At 51.5% G+C, this 16,320-nt stretch overlaps 5 protein-coding genes across 5 annotated transcripts; 2 read left to right on the top strand and 3 right to left on the bottom strand.

Annotated features, from left to right (window-relative positions):
* Positions 1 to 2,005: 2,005 nt before the first annotated feature.
* Positions 2,006 to 3,206, top strand: BU24DRAFT_228332 (uncharacterized protein). The gene has a single exon (XM_033522139.1). The coding sequence runs from the start codon at positions 2,299 to 2,301 to the stop codon at positions 2,917 to 2,919; it is 621 nt and encodes a 206-aa protein (XP_033383448.1). The 5' UTR covers positions 2,006 to 2,298; the 3' UTR covers positions 2,920 to 3,206.
* Positions 3,207 to 4,400: 1,194 nt separating this feature from the next.
* Positions 4,401 to 6,207, bottom strand: BU24DRAFT_482620 (Metallo-hydrolase/oxidoreductase). The gene has a single exon (XM_033533249.1). The coding sequence runs from the start codon at positions 6,041 to 6,043 to the stop codon at positions 4,895 to 4,897; it is 1,149 nt and encodes a 382-aa protein (XP_033383447.1). The 5' UTR covers positions 6,044 to 6,207; the 3' UTR covers positions 4,401 to 4,894.
* A 2,184-nt stretch (positions 6,208 to 8,391) lies between these two features.
* Positions 8,392 to 10,378, top strand: BU24DRAFT_228271 (MFS general substrate transporter). Its single transcript, XM_033522138.1, has 4 exons — positions 8,392 to 8,654; positions 8,715 to 8,990; positions 9,036 to 9,405; positions 9,458 to 10,378. Exons 1-4 carry the CDS (start codon positions 8,483 to 8,485, stop codon positions 10,080 to 10,082), a joined length of 1,443 nt encoding a protein of 480 aa, XP_033383446.1. The 5' UTR covers positions 8,392 to 8,482; the 3' UTR covers positions 10,083 to 10,378.
* A 63-nt stretch (positions 10,379 to 10,441) lies between these two features.
* BU24DRAFT_493569 (uncharacterized protein) lies at positions 10,442 to 11,455 on the bottom strand. The gene is made up of 2 exons (XM_033533982.1): positions 10,893 to 11,455; positions 10,442 to 10,833 (listed from the first exon to the last, which is right to left on the bottom strand). Exons 1-2 carry the CDS (start codon positions 11,133 to 11,135, stop codon positions 10,819 to 10,821), a joined length of 258 nt encoding a protein of 85 aa, XP_033383445.1. The 5' UTR covers positions 11,136 to 11,455; the 3' UTR covers positions 10,442 to 10,818.
* Positions 11,456 to 12,354: 899 nt separating this feature from the next.
* On the bottom strand, positions 12,355 to 16,306 carry BU24DRAFT_424011 (DNA polymeras-like protein gamma). Its single transcript, XM_033528396.1, has 2 exons — positions 16,012 to 16,306; positions 12,355 to 15,962 (listed from the first exon to the last, which is right to left on the bottom strand). Exons 1-2 carry the CDS (start codon positions 16,168 to 16,170, stop codon positions 12,669 to 12,671), a joined length of 3,453 nt encoding a protein of 1,150 aa, XP_033383444.1. The 5' UTR covers positions 16,171 to 16,306; the 3' UTR covers positions 12,355 to 12,668.
* Between the last annotated feature and the right edge of the window lie 14 nt (positions 16,307 to 16,320).

Here is a 16,320-nt window from a genome sequence, read left to right as displayed (position 1 = left end):
ATGTACCAAGGTACTGACATTAACTCAATTAATAGTTGTCTCGTATGAGGTAAAGACAGAGTGATATGCATGGACTCATACAAGGCTTCCCTTCTTACGCATCTATGCCCTACGTGACAACTTTATATGAAACTTTCGATAATACCGTCTTCCAAGTGAGCTGGTAATTACGAAATTAGATCTCCAACGCAATATTCGAGCCTATCGATCATCATGAAGGTCGCTAACATGGCAATCTTACGGTAAGGTCCATTCGCTATGGAGGCAGATGGAAGTGGCAGGAGGAAAGACAGACAACCTCCCGCACGGCTAACATAGTATCTCCCTTCCTCTAAATTGATGGCCTTGTGAATCACGACTTGTCAGGCTTAAGGTCTTGTTATTATTGGCAAAATGATAAGCCTTTGGTACTGCCCCTGATGATCTCAGGACGCTGGGCATATCGGGAACTGATGGGTCAAGTAAAAGCGGGTTGACCAGAGTGGGTTCTGTCACAAACGGCCAGACAGACCTGGACTTCTTGGTATCCTCGACAAGATGACAATTCTGGGCATTCGTTCTTTTGTGATCTTGCTGAGAGCTCACTCTGTATGCACATACATACGCCTGAGGGTTTGTGTCGGATCGTTGAGGTGGACGAAATGTCCCCTTTTCACGGTGGCTTGTTTGATCTGATATTTTCTATTTTAAGTCAAAGGAAAATTAGTTAACAGCGATTCAGAGCCTTCGTCGCGTTCTTTCATTTTCCCTGCGCAACGCCCGAATGTCTACGCCGCAACGTTCAATCGGTCCGATTCGTAGCTTCGGATTGAATCGATATCGAGAATTTTACCCCGTTCCACCACTAATTTCACATACCCATCCCCGAAAAAAACTCCAATAATTCAATTAATATTGGAAGCACCTCCCGTCTTTGCATGTGCCCAGCCATGTTTAATGCCACAAGCAGCTATCATCGCGGCGATGAGACAGCCTAAAGCAAGCCCATCACGGCGGCCGCGGTAGACGACCCCTTGAGGAACTACCTACGAGTAACCTTTTGATACAAGCCCCCAACGCAGCTCCCCGCACCCCGTGTCTTGTCGATCTTGCTGCTCCAGGAACATGCTGTCGCACCTTTCTGGCCATGCGCCAATTGACAAAGCCTCGCCAAGGCGTTTTCTCGCCTGCTTGACTGCTTTCGGCTACGACGCCTACGTGAAACACGCCTCCCTGGTCGCGAATCACTTCGAAGCATTTCGAGGCTCCACATGGTCAACACATTGGCCGTCGCGATCGAAAGCTTCTATAGGTGAAGCTCAAGGGCGCCGAGCTCGATCTGGTTCAGGCCGATGTTCGTCCCCTCCCCCTCCTAAGGAGTTGGTGCCAGGAGTCGCCCCCCAAAGGGCGTGCACGCCTAGATGTAGGCTTATCTCGTCACAAGACGAGCTTCGTCCCCCGGAATATATGAGCTTCTTTTGGCAACTATATCACTTGGCAATTCGACTGCCATGAGTTGAACGCTTAAGTTTGCCAATACGTCCGTTCATGCACAAGCAGCCGTCACATGTGCTTGTTCACCCGGCGTTGGAGTAGGTTTAGTCGAAAATATCTGTACAACGGAACAATTATCGAGAAGTTAGAAACGACTTCTTGAATATGTTAGAAAAGAGATAGATGTTGGTTGAAAGGTGACTGGCGTGTTGACTTTGCTGTGGCGATTGTGGTTCACCCATCACTAGTGCACGAGTAGAACGACCGGTCCAGCCTTTGCCCCAGTTATGGTATACCTGCCCAAAGAGACGCTCAGACAGACTATCAGAGTACGTACATTACTCTCAAAGAGGCGTGGTGTCTTGGCTGCTACACCAGATTGCCTCTTCTTCGGGACTCGAGACCGGGTTGGCCTCCTGGCCTCGCAGATAGTCACTCTCAACGTCGCCCTCACAGCGTCTGTGGATTTCTTGGCCCAGCTTCACAGAAGTTTCAAGCTCATCTCAAACAGACGGTATTGACTTGGCAAAGATCCCATATCGAGCATCAAGTACCAAGCATCAAGTTATGGGTCACTGACAGGACGTATAAGAACTGAGGTGGATCATGGACTTTCGAGCTCTCCAGTCCGGCCACTCACTTTCAATTCTCAACGATTAAACTAATCAGTTCATCTGTCGCCGGGCGATAGTTTTTATTTGTAACTTTACTATTTCGAAAGAAGATCACGTATTCGTTCTATTACCTCCTTCACCCTCTATTCAATATCCCAACCTTGAAAACTTAGTCGAAAGTCTATAATCAAGAAACCAACCAACCAACAACATGCTTCCTCAACACGTCCTCCTTGCTCTTGTCGGCGCCTGCACCGCCGTACCCCTCAACATCAACTTGGGAGCCTACTCTCCAGCCCTGGTAGTCGGTGATGGTGAAATATCTTTGGGATCAGCGGAAAGCGCGTCAGGACTGATGGCAACACTCGCCTCGGGCGCGGCCGAGGGCCAACCACAAGGTCAGCAAGAGCAACAGCAGCAGCCGCCTGCAGCACCGCCGGCACCCCCGGCGGAAGCCAACCAAGAACCACCCGCTGAGGCGAACGCAGAGAACGCAGCCAAACGAGACCTTTCCGCCGTCCTCAAGCGCTCCCCGGCAAACGAGCACATCGACGCCATCAGCCACGCCATGGAGTGGATCAAGCGCGACCTCCCCGGCTTCAACGCCGCGCTCGCCTACGCCCGCGAGGCCATGCAGAACACGCCTAAGATCGAGATGGGCTCCGAGGGCGCCGGCGTGGGCATCATTGTCAATGCCGGTCTCAATGTCCCTGCCAACTCTGCCGCCAATGGCCAGCCCCCTGCCGGTGAGAAGAAGGCGAAGAGGGATGAGGTCGTTGCGGAGGAGGGTGAGGCGCCGAAGATGACGCTTGTTGCCATCACTGAAGTCTGAGCACGCTTGATACCCTGTTTGGAATTGGGACGATGGAAAGCAAATGGCAACGATGGTCTGCCATGAAGACTACTGTATTTTCTTACTTGTTTTGGTGTTTGGTGTACGACTTGGATATCACGCTTGAATGTCACGTCGAGCGTCATGGGAGGGTCAATTACTACGCTACCTGCGGCGTCACTGGAGGTTCTGAAATAGTTGGTGGAAACTGAATGAGGAAAAGATAGAGCAATAAAACTTATACACGATCAAAGACTGTTCTTGTTCTTTTGCATTGATCATGTTGATAACGATTCTGCAGCGCTTCCGGCTTTTTCACAGAACTCTCTACCTCCTCAGTTACAATTGACCACCATCTTCACATCCTCTACATAGTATTTCCCCCCGACGCAACCCTAATACAACCATTCCACTTTATCGTCAAACATGTACATACGTACGTCGTCGACCAACCCCCGTCGACTCAAGCACCGCCGCCAAGCCTTGTCCCGGTTTCACACACGTCTTAGCGATTGCTTCCACATCCCTACTACCAAGCGGAACGTGAAACAGAAACCGCATAAGCTTCGATCGCCTTTCTTTTAGGGGGAACTTTAAGCAAATGACGATCGTGCTTGATGCGGATCTTTGAGAGGGTGTCTGTCTACCTAAATGATAGGGATGTGGGAACAATCGTAACTTGGTTAGATCATTAAACACAACACAGATTTGATGAATAAATAAAAACTTCAAAGACGACCTGAATCAGTCGCAATCAGCTTTCCTCCTTTTCCTTTCCAACCCTCTCCTCCCCTCTCCGCCAAGTGAAAAAGCAATCGGCAATCTAATCCCATCCAAACGTCCACACCCCGGTCGCGCGCATCGCCATGACACCGCAAGCGTGTCGTACGATGTCGTGAAACTTTATGGCATGATGATGTTTTTTCGCATCTGCGCCTGACGGTTCGGGTAAGGTGGCACGCGACACTTCACATCTCATTTTCCTGTACTGGCTATGATGGGATTTGGCGGATAGACTTTACTTTCTTCTGGTGTCGGCAGTGTGTGTACATACGTATGTATATATATTTTCTTTTCAGGTGTATGCAAGGGGAGATTGGACGTAGGAGAATTGAATAGTAAAATAGAGGGGAAGGTCAAGTACGAAGTCTCCAGTGGAGCACGGTTTGAAGAAATGGAATCACAGAACAGACCGAGGTATGTCGTTGCCAGAGACTCGACATGGCGCATCTGTCTCAGAAACGTCACCGGCTGGTGGGACTTGTCGTCGTAATCAGTGGACGTCCATGTTTTGCTTCGTGACTTTTCTTCTTCTCATGTGGTGGGATGGATGGGGACTTAACTCGTCGTCTCGTATCTACAGTGGTATGAAGACGGAGACCAACAAATACCTCATCTTGATTCACATCACATAATATCTATCACATGGTTGTGATCCAAAGAGCGTTAAAGTAAGAACAGAAATCAACATTTACAGTCATATCAAGTCCCGCTAGACACACTGCCCACCCGCTATACATATTCTCATCTCAATAACAGCAGCATAATTCCAATTCAACTAAACATTTTCAGTGACAAACCACCACTTTACTCAACCCCTGAGAAGCCTGAGCAGCGATGCTTGACCTCCACCAACACAGCCAGCTAACACGAGTTGGCTTCTCTAACACTGCGTTGAACCCATGAGCAACTGTAGAGTCCGAAAGCACTTGGGCTGCGTGTGAAGCGGACGACATCAGAACTTCCTACATTCAAATCTAACATATTGTCTAGTCCTGTGCTGCGCCCTCATCTCGTGTTGTCGTTCGGTCGTTAGGTATCTATGATCTCAATTCGCCCTCTATGCGTCCATCTCCAATCCCCCTATATCTGCATCTTACAATGATATTCGAACGTTCGACCATTCGACCTACACGTATACAAAGCGTCAACTGCACACCCACACCCGCATTCACACACATATCCGCCCTTCACCCTAATAAATCGTAGGCTTCAACCCCCCAAACCCCTCAACCCTCTCCCCCCCCCTCCAAACCCCCTCCACCAGCGCCCCCCTCCCACTCTCCACCCCCCCGTCATCCTTCCTCCTCCTCGGCAGCTCCCCCACCCATCCCCACCGCACACTCTCCTTCCACCCCCTCCCCCTCCAATCGTTCAAATCCCTCTCAGGCGCCGTGTTAACGACAGGAAGCACGCGCAGCAAATCGGTGTCGTGCGCGAGACAAACCAGTACATCCTCCTCCGCGTCGAACGCCATCATCTTGTCAATCGAGTCCTGCGCGGTGCGTGCGTCAAGGTACGCTGACGTCGGTGCGTCGCTGACTTGAAACCACGGCTTCGTCCTCCGCCGCCCGTCTTCGTTGTCGACGTCGTCGAAGAGAACGCAGCCCGGACACGGCGGAGGAGACGGGAGAGGGTGAGTGACGCTGGGACGGAACGAGCCGCCGAAGTGGCAGATGTCGCCGCCGAGGAAGATGAAGGTGGAGGGGGTTGTGCGCGCGAGACCGCACATGTGGCCGATCGCGTGGCCGGGGGTCGAGAGGAGGTAGAAGCTTCCGTCGGCGAAGTAGTCGATGGCGGGGAAGCCTCCTATCGTCAACGTTGTAGGGGAGGAGAAGTCGACTTCGACGATGTCGCGGTTTGTGAAGTTCGCTGCGACGAAGATGCCGTCGGGGTCGATGGGGTAGCCGGGGAGGAAGGCGGATTTGAAGCCGGGTCCCACGATGATCTTGGTGCGTGGGTGGAGGCGCTCTGGGGATCCGTGGTGGTCCCAGTGCCAGTGGCTCCAGATCACTTCGTCGATAGATGAGAGTGGGACTCCGGCGGATTGGAGGATGCCGAGGACGTCTGCGTCGACGCGGAGGCCCCGGACGTTGACGTCGAGGCGGGCTTTGATGCGCGGGGAGAAGTTCTCGAAGTCTGGGCGCGCGCCGGCGTCGAAGAGGATGGTCTTTTTCGAGGGAGCATGCTCGAGGATGAAGGTTGTGGTCGTGAGGTTGAGGATCGTATGGTGTGGAAGGACTGGGGTTATGAAGGCCGCCGTTGAGACGGACATCTTTGTGAGGGCATCAATGGCCCGGACGCGGACGGTATTCGTGGATGGGGGGATGTTGAGGTTGGCCATTTTTGTCGTGAGTTGTTCCTATTCCTCAACGTATGCTGTGTTGTTTCGATATGATTTTCCTGCTCTTTCAATGAGGTTGTTGACCAATTCACCCCGACTCGACCTTCACGACGTAACCAATCCTTCGTCGAAATCCGTACAAGTCCAACGACAGGTACCTAAGAACATCCCATGTCACTCTGCACCTGACATCCCTACTCTTCCCACATCGGATTTTATCCTCCCTCGGCGACTGCGCTTATCCACCCATTCCCCCTCCCCCCACCACATCCAAGCTCGATTGAGGGGTAACACAGCATACTCCCGTCTCCAGCATTGGCTCAGTTGGGTCAATCTGACAGCGGAAATCTGGAAAAGTAGGGAAAACTTGATTTCGTATGAATGGCTGTAGATCGTCCGGGGTTCTTGCGCGGCGCAGTCGGGTGAATGGGAATGGAGTGTTGATCAATTGATGGGTGTGTAAGGTGTAGTAGTGGTGAGGGGAGCTCTGTGATCTGCGTGCAAGAGTGTGAACGTTCATCTCCATTACCAACATCCAATACCACCATCAATCCCACCACCCGCTCCCACGCACACACACACGCACTCGGCGGATACATCGGCAAACAAAAAGCAAACCCAACACCCCCCCGACGCACATGCCATAGGCATGTAAACGCCATCGTCCCTCGAGGCACCTCGTATCCCACGCGACCCTGCCCTTGCCCTTGCGAATGCATACATATCCGCTCGCTCCACCGCACTTTACTGTCCACCCGCCCTCCCTCCCGCCCGTCCATCCGCCGGTCTCTCCATGCGCTCGGTATTGTGTGATGCACGTTTATGGACCCAAAGTTACGTACGACGGATTAGCAGTGACTGCAAGAGTGAAGATGGACTTGGAAGGCGGGTGACTGTCGAATCGCGTACTGCCGTCACCTTCTTATGATATAGTCACATTGGCTGTGGGGTTGTCGTTACGTTGTGGAGAGTGATGTATCGTACAAAACGACGTATGAGGGTAAAATCAAGTCGTACATGTACATTATTGTGACTCTAGAATTCCGCATGTTCATAAATCGTGATTTGGATCTGAGATGGGTTTCGAGGAGTTGTTTCCCATAAGGGCAGGCCAGATGTTGCGAGTACAATGATACAAAGACGGTTGGAACAATGAGATAGTTACAACGTAACCAATCAACCAACGCCGTGAGGACTAATAAGGTTACAATGCTTCCAGGTAGTGTACCAAGGTAGCGACTGACAGCGCTGATCCCTTTTGCGAGTAATACAGCTCGTGGTTCTGTGTTGGTTCAATGGAAGGAAAGACCGTCTAGCGTACTGGAGCTACTACCATTAGCTGGACTAGACTGTTTAGCTACATGCTTCTGGATCAATCTTCTTTTTTCTCCCTTCTCTTTCACTTTCCCGAAGCACACGGGAACCCATAATAATTAATCTCTGGACGCGCCATTTCGACTTAAAGTGCAAGTAAACCTCAAGGGTCCATTGATCATTCTCACCTTCATTAGGTCCTTTGGCCGTTCGTTATCTGCCCGTACCCACTTGAAGGACCAAATCTGTTTTGGTCAGCCACGGCCTGTCGCCTGCCAGAGGAGATAATAACTGCAACTGCAACTGCAAGCCTCATCACAGCCTGCAGCCGACGCATGTACCGGCATTCGTTCAATTCACCTTCGTTCTCATCTGCAGTGCACCCAACTTGTCAATCTCTTCTCCGCCTTCCTTCGTCCCTCTTCCTCGCCCCTCCTGACAGGTCCCCTTCTGGAAGAGGTCCGGACAAGCGCGCCTGATCCTTCGAGCAAGGATTATCGTGTTCGGTTGAGGAGTGTCCACTGCCCACTGCCCACTGCCCACCCGGTTCGACCACTCCGAGCACGCGCGGCATCGCGGCTGCGTCTCCCCGCTATCGTATCGTCGATATCCAATCCAATAACAATCCAATCCAACTTCTGCTGGGATTTTTCTGGACCCTTTCGAGTGGAAGTGGACTCCTCTGGGCATAGCACCGAGAAGAGAAACGCCCCCGAACGCCAACAGCGATAATATCCTACCATCGCACTTAGTACTGAAGGCCGAGAGAAAAGCTGCAACCCAGCCCAGCGAAGAGTCGACACGCTCGCGCTCCCGTACATAGTATCCACTTCCCCTTCCTGCCATTGTCCCGCGGGAAACTCGCTTTCGAGTCTCACAGGACAGGCACGAGCAACTCCTGCCCCTTTCGCCTTTCGCCCCATAGGTTTGGTACCATAGCATAGTTTGCGACAGAAAACAAGGCTCGGCCCGCTGGTTTTCTTACGCCCTTCCCCGCCTGAGTCCGTCACCGCTCTGCTGGTGCCTCCTCACGCCACTGACCCCGATTGGTCTCTGGCTGTGTCTCTCGTTCTTGAATTGATTTACATGCTCTCGTCCTCCGAGTGATTGTAAAATCAACCAACTATGGCGGAAAAGATTGTTGCGCAGGAGACTGCGACAAAGTCGAGCAACAGCGACCATGATACCATCGAGGCCGCAATGGATCCGCCGTCCAACTACACCTTGAAGTTGGACCTACGATTGATCCCGTTGCTGGGCTGCACATATACCATTCTCTTCCTCGACCGCACGAACAGTGAGTGACTATGCGATTCATCTGAACCACGCGCCGAATCGTCCAATTGACCTCTTTTAGTCGCCAATGCCAGGATCGAGGGTCTGGAAAAGGGACTGAACATGCCTCCCCACGGCTACAACACCTGCATCTGGATCTTCTTCATTCCTTTCGTTTTGATCGAAATCCCCAGTAACATGATCATGGGTCTTCCACACGTCAAGCCCTGCATCTTCCTCGGTATTAACATGCTTGTTCTGGGTATCATCTCGACTTGTCAGGGATTGACTGCCTCGTATGAGGGCCTCTTGGCTTTGCGATTCTTGATGGGCATCTTCGAAGCGACTCTTCCAGCGGGTGAGTACTAGATCCAACGAGTATTGATCGTGCTGACACGTCCAGGCGCTGCGTTCTTGATCAGCGAGTACTACACGCGCAAAGAGGCATCACTTCGCTTTGCTTGCTTCTTCACATTCGGCATTCTCGGTCCTTGCATCAGCGGTCTTCTCGCATACGGTCTCCGCAACATGAACGGCATCGCTGGCAAGGAAGGCTGGCGGTGGATCTTCATCATCGAGGGTCTACTGACCATCTTCATCTCGTTCTTCGTCTTCTTCTTCGTGCCTCATTTCCCGGAGAAGTCCGACATCCTGACTCCCGCCGAGAAAGCCCATCTCCTGCAGAAATTGAAGGCCGACAAGGGCGACCAAAAGCTCGACCTTCGCTCCGTGAACTGGTTCAAGGTGCTCTCCGACTACAAGATCTGGTTTCCGTACGCCACCCTCCCCCAATCCCCTCCAACTTTTCACTAACGATTCAACCAGCGTACTGATGTTCTTCTGCTGCGACATGACCGCGGCCTCCATGTCCGCCTTCATCCCGACGATCCTCACCGAGCTCGGCTGGAAAGCCGCCTACGCCCAAGTGATGTCGATCCCCATCTGGCTAACCGGCATCGTCTTCCAAGTAACCGCGTCCTGGATCTCAGGCCGCACCAACATCCGCTTCCCGTTCATCCTCTTCGGCATCGCCTTCGCGATGGTCGGTTGGATCATTCAGGTCGTGTATTCCGACCGGAAGGGCCTCGCGCCCGGGATCCGCTACTTTTCGCTGTTCGCCATGAGCGGTGGCACGTTCATTCAGATGGCCATGTCGACTGCGTGGATGACGAATAACCTGCGGGGTAGGGCCAGTGCGGCGGTAGGAACGGCCATGGTGCTGGGACTGGGCAATTGTGCGAACTTCGTGGCGGCAAATGTGTTCGTCAAGAAAGAGGCACCGTTCTATCCCACGGGATTCAGGACGGGGTTGGGTATCACGATTGCGGGAGCTGCTGTGTGCATGACCTTTGTGGGCATCCTGTGGAGACACAATGTGAAGCTCGAAAAGAAGAGAAGAGAAGTTGGCGGAGGCGTTGATGACCAGAAGGAGTACAGATACCAGATCTGATGAGAGAATTAAAGGGAGTGGGGTTAGATGCGTTAATGGAATGGAAGAGGTGGGGTGAGCGGTCTTTATAGTGGAAGTGGTGACGATAGATGGATGGATGAAAGAGGCAAGAGCGTTTCATCCGCGGTTGCACTGCATTACGACTTCACGAATTGCATCCATAATTGCTGTTCATACCCTTCATAATTCCCATCTTATTAAAGAATATCCTGTTCTTTTTCCTGCATTAATCGGATACTCGCGATCTTTTGCACTGGTGCGCAGGTGCTACACCGACTCTCTCGATAAGTAGCAAGGACACATAGTGTACGTGTAAAGCACTGGAAAAGACATAGCACGATCAAGATAAGTAAAAAAAATAGATCCGAGTCCACATAGTGACCCTGAAGAAAAATGATATTCTATCGTTCGAAGTCCTGAACGCCTATTTTATTCCCTTGAAATCCCTTGATGATCCATCCCGAGGCCTGAGCCATTATCCGCCCAAATCCAATCCCATACCCATAACCAGTAATAGTTCCCTACAGCAATGACCCAATGAAAAAGTAAATCGTTCGTGAAAGTAAGAGTGTGTAAATGAAGATGACATGTCTATGCGCAAGCCATGCAAATCGGCAATGCAAATACCGGAACGCAAGTGTCTAAGCCCCCCCGTTCAAATAATGCTCGCTCTGTCGCTCGTTCTTTGGTGCGCCGACCGGGGTGGGGTATATGCAATTTGATTAAATGTGTCTGTCTAAACAATAAGAAGCTGCGTTGTGATGTTAGCGAGTGAGTCAATGGAACAAAGGGGTGCTGAGCGAGACTAACCTTCTCGACGTGGTCCTCCTTCTTCTCGTCGATCCTGTTCCAGGCAGTGTAGATGAGAGCACCGGAGACGGCCCACATGACGGGGACGCTGGCCTCGAGGGCGCTGGGCTTCTCGGCGGTGCGTGCGATCTCTGCGAGGCGTGCGGCCGGGGAAGTGGCGGCGCTGGAGTTGAGGCGGACCTGGTGGCCGCGGAAGGCAGCGCGGATAGGGAGGCGAGAGGTGAAGAAGCGTGCGGCAGACATCTTGACGATTGTGGGGTTTGTAGGAGTGGAGGGAGGCGTGGACGTTTAGACGCGGGTGCAGGATGCGATTGTTATGTGGATGGAGTGGACACGTAGGTGCGTGCGACAAAGGGGGATCTCAGGAACGCGAGTATGGAGTACCGTCGAATTGACTTAGGTATTGGCGTTGACGTTGATGTTGATTGAAAAAGTGAGTGAACGTTGTTTGGTGAGTGAGTGAACTCGAGTTGGAATAATGCGGGGAAGATGAAGAGAGAATGTGGGTCTTTGAGGGAGGACGGTTACTGTATTGATATTTATGGGGGAGAACTTAGAACGGCGGTGACAGTCGATTCATCGTGTGATTTTTTTATGTTTTATTTTTATGCATGAAAAGGGTGACACGTTAGTCCTAAAGGGGTAAGGTGGAGCGGAAAGCGGCGAATTGTGAAGGCGAAGTCGGGCCAACCGCGAAAATTGTGCAAAACGCCAAGTCCCGGCATCCAGGAACGACAGGGGTCTGCATAAGCACTAGCCGCATCAGGCAATTCTACGCTCACCGTGAATGTCCCATAGTCACTGTAAACGGACTCAGCGGGGGGAATTACCACAACTGTTGACATTCCACATTAACTACCCCCGGAAGTACCCCACGATACTATCATTACCCACAGTCTACAATTACGAATCGTCTTGTGGGGTAACTATATCGATTTAATGCAAACACACATGAAAATCTATCAAAGTCCACTGAGAATTCATTGTACTGCTTGTATATTCTCTACACAAAGGCATTAACTTCGGCTTTGTACCCGAGACAGCATTCCCATTCCTCATGCCAGCTCAGCCACTCACCCGGTCTGGCCGGCCTGTCTCCCTTCGCCCTGCAGGCACAAAGATCCCGCCATCCGGCCTCACCCTCGCCAGCCAGCCAATCATTTATCCCATCCTACCAATTCTAGGTTCTGGCCCTGCTGATCTCCCCTGTCAGACTTTCTGGAAGCCGTCGATCCCTTTCAACAATTTACGTAGGAACGAATTCGCAATTACCATTACTCTACGGAGTACCCTGGAATGACCTCTGCCAAATGTTACTCTCTCCTCTAACACATATCTTGTTACTGACAAAAGTTCGGGAAACTACATCGGTGAATCTGCTGGTTAACGTTTACCACTTCTCCATGTCACAGTGAGTAAGAAGGGGCCAGGGAGGCGTGAGATCAATCACAAAGTTGATATTCTCGTATAGCGACTTGACTTTGTGAGTGTATATTAGCTAGTTCTCGTGTCGAAAACACGAACGATGCGATGCGATGCAAATGCGTTAAACCCAACCACCGACCATCCATGCACCGCCCAAACCGACCGCCGCAATGCATGAAAGGTATCATCACACATATGCCATACAAAAGATCTCCTCCCTAGGCCGTAAACAGAAGACCATGGTATCGTACAAAAAGGTGAAACCCGTAAAAAAGAATATACATATACAAAAAGAAGTCGAGTGCTGCTAGAAAGGAAGTTTGTGTTGGGAAAGTACGCCTTGTATGCGTCTTACAATCCTCGAACGATCCTACTCGCGGGGCTGTTGCGGTGGCCGTGGAGAGTGTGCCACTGGCCCTTTTTATTTAGTCCGCTCCGCTCCCACTGTTTGTTGATTTTCTCGCCCCAGGGTTCGTCGACGGGTAGGAGCTTGGCCATTTGTTGGTAGTGGAGGATGCTGTTCTCGATTTCCTCGTCCTCGGCGGAACGCTTGGATTTGCGGGTCGTAGATGAACGGGTCCGGGCGGGACGAACGGTCTTCATTACTTCGCGAAGCTCCTTGTCATCTTCCGTGATCTGAGCTTTGAGGTAGGCTAGCGCTGTGGAGGTGTTTGGCGATGATTCTTCGAGGGCGGCCATGACGGGCACGCGGGGCTTGTAAGTGGTTGAGTATTGCTCCACCTGCGGAGGATCTTTGGGAATGATAGCTGGGTCCAAACGTGCGATTTCACCCTTCTCAAGAAGAGCCATGATGTCAAGGCTCTCTCCATGCGGGATCTTGTCCTTGTGACTTGGAGTCACGCAGTCCATGTCTACTTCTTTCCTCAAGACATGATCGACGTCCACGGCCGAAAAGTAGGCACACGATTGTGGAAGCTCGTTGATGCCCATTTGTTGTGAGAACATGGCTCGCGTCCACACGTTTGCGATTTGGAGGGCCATTGCTGCACGGTATTTGTCCTTCTCCTTAACTAGATATCTTATCTCATCATGGACTGTGATCGCCAGGCGAGCATCCAAGTTGTACCGACGGGTCAAATACTCCATGCTTACAATAAGAAGGTGGAGATAATCGACTCCAGAAGATTGAATAGCCCAGTTAATGCGAGAAGTCATAAAACCACCCTTGGAAAGGTATCGTCTCATTAATGCCTCGGTGATGCCGGCTCCTAAGACGGGAGTACGTGGGCGCTCCTGCTCTGCGAAATCCTCGAGCTTGTTGAATACGAACGATTCCGTACCACCTCTCCAGAACGGGCGCTCGTGGAGTTGCTTCCTCGTTGTTTTCTTGCCCTTCGTATTCTGGTATAGGTTGTTGGCTGTTTTGGACGTCTCTTGCTCGGTCAAGGAAGGGTTGAATTGTCGTAGAAGCGTTGAAGCAAACTTCAGGCCTGCTCCATAGATACGTCCATAATTAAATACTTTCGCGTCGTTTCGTGAGATGCCGAGGATGCTTGCCGTCCGAGAATGTAGATCTGTGCCTGCTGCCTTCGTACCCTCGAGTGTCATGAAGCCGACTGCGTTCCCGCCGTGCAGTTGGAAGGTAGCATCGCCGATCAAACTTGCAATCCATAATTCTTGAGAATCGACATCGGCACCTACAAAGCAGTACCCCTCTGGAGCCCGGATCATAGACTTCAGCTCTGATCCGACACGATTACTCTTAGCATTGCTGGCCGTGAGCCACGTGTTTTCCACAGCACGTCTGGTAATTGTGCCCATGGGAATAATCTGCGGTAAGATGAAGCCGACCTTTTTTCCACGTCCCTTGTCTGAGGCTGACTTCAACGCTATTGCGTTCGGAACTTCCTTATTGTAGACAACCATCTGAGACATTATCCTATCTCTCGCACTTATCCAGTATGAACATGATGCGTTCATTTCCAGAGCCTCTTTAGCATACTCATATGCTGAGGTAAGCTTTCCCTTCTCGAAATATTGTAAATAACCTTTTGCAAGAGGGTTTGCACATCGCGCAAGAGGGCCGTCCTTGTGCGGGATCTTGTAGTATACATGCTTCGTGTCGTCGCGTAGTCGTGGGTTCTCTTCCTCGGACATATCAAGCTCTTTCATTCCCTTTCCGTTGTATGCAAACATCTCATCCACTGGCACCTGGTAGGTCCACCCATACTTATCGGACCAGACGAGTGGATTGCCGTCCCATGAGAGCTTTAGCAATATTGGCGCTATTCGTGTCCGAACTGTCAGATTCATTGGTCCGTCATTCTTTGTGAACAGGTCCTTATACCACTTCGGCATTCCTGGCTTCTTCTGGCGAGCTGCCGGTCTTGGAGGGTCGTTTTTCTTCTTGCCCTTCACCATCCTGATTTCCTGGCCGGACCAGTCCAGCTGGTTGAGCCAAGGGTCATTCTGGTAAACTTCGGGCTGGTCTTTCACTTCTACAGCTCTTTCTGTCAAGCCAACAAGACGCTCCTTCACAGCATCCTCTAGCTGGTGGTAAGTCGCCTCGGCATTGGCAATGTACGCGTCCCAAGTCTCATTGACGGGTAAAATCTCGGCGGCTAGGAATCTGAGTGCGGCAAAGTTGACAGGGTGAGGACATGTTTCCAGGAACAGTGGGAAGACCTTTTGGTAGACTCGGTGTGTGATTTCGACGTCTGCGGCGCAATAGTCGAGTAATTCGTCCAGCTTTGCTCTTACACCTTCTCGGTCCAATTCTCCAAAATATTCGCGCCGCGCCTTGTCGATGGTGATATTACAATGAAATTTTGCCACGTCCCTTAACGAGTTGATTGCGCTTCTGCCTATCCACAATTCCTCCTCTTCGTCAGGCAATGCCCCAGAATCCAAAAGGTGAGCAAGGTCCGCGTTCTCCTCCGACGTAGCGATTTTTTCCCGTAGCTCCCGACTCTTTCTATGCTTCATCCACGAGGGCCGTTGTCTTGAGCACATCCCATTCGAAGCGACATGTAAGGACATGGTATCGATGAATGCATTTTTGGACTGCCTGATATCGTATTCCTCGGCGATTCGTGCCCGATCATAACCAATGTTGTGCCCTACGACGATCCGCGGTTGCGATATGTCTCCCAAAGGAATAAGATGACGGTCCGATTTTGATTCTCCTAACAGCCAGGGCGATATCCATGCGTACCATGCTGTCGGGCTGACGGCGCAAGCCATGCAAGCAAAAGAAGTCTCTTTCCACATTACTTCTGTGTCGAAGGTGAGCATTGTCTCATCCGGCGCATCCACTGCCTCGCTCGTCCCATCGCTGTTATACTTGGTCCACCCGCTGCGCGCAAGCCACTTTCGAGGTTTAGGAGGAGGATTCGCCCATGCAAGCTTCTTCGCCATACTTAGGTATGGCTCGGCGGCATCCATTCCAAGTTTATAGAAGTGCTCATCGAGAGTCGCACCCTGGAGCGTGGGCATATCGAACCCCACGGGTGGGGTGGAGTCCTGGTTCTTCCCCAGCAGGTCATGGCGCGTGAGATGATCCTTGGAGAGTTCTACGAGCTCTGGAGGCGGCCGTGTAGAAGCGCCGGGAAACACTTGGGAATGTACATGGCTGCTGAGTTGTTGCACCCCTATCTCGCTGAAGCGAGCTTCGGATGGAACTTGGTATGGTTAGTTGTCGCATTGACCGTAGAAGGAAGGCGCAAGTACCTAGCAAGCTCTTCGGCACCGCATTGGTATCTTTTTGAGATCGAGTTCGTGCTGTTGCAAGACTTCGTTGGGATATATATGATATTGGTGTGAGAGGTGTTGGAGAGCAGCGGTTTTGAACAATCCGTCTGGCAGCGTAGGTTCCGCGGTGACTGCAGCTCATAGTAAGATTAGGTTGAGAACTGCGGGTCACCTCATTCCGAAACTGTATGGAGGTTGTATTAAAACAGGTATACTGTGTATAAGGAAAGACAAAAAAAAGTTGAATGTGCTCCCTCCCGTTAGGTGCCGTATCGTAGAGTGCGGAGAAGGT

Source organism: Aaosphaeria arxii, assembly GCF_010015735.1.
Source record: "Aaosphaeria arxii CBS 175.79 unplaced genomic scaffold BU24scaffold_5, whole genome shotgun sequence".
Classification (NCBI taxonomy): domain Eukaryota; kingdom Fungi; phylum Ascomycota; class Dothideomycetes; order Pleosporales; genus Aaosphaeria; species Aaosphaeria arxii.
This window is presented reverse-complemented; position numbering and strand designations above follow the sequence as displayed.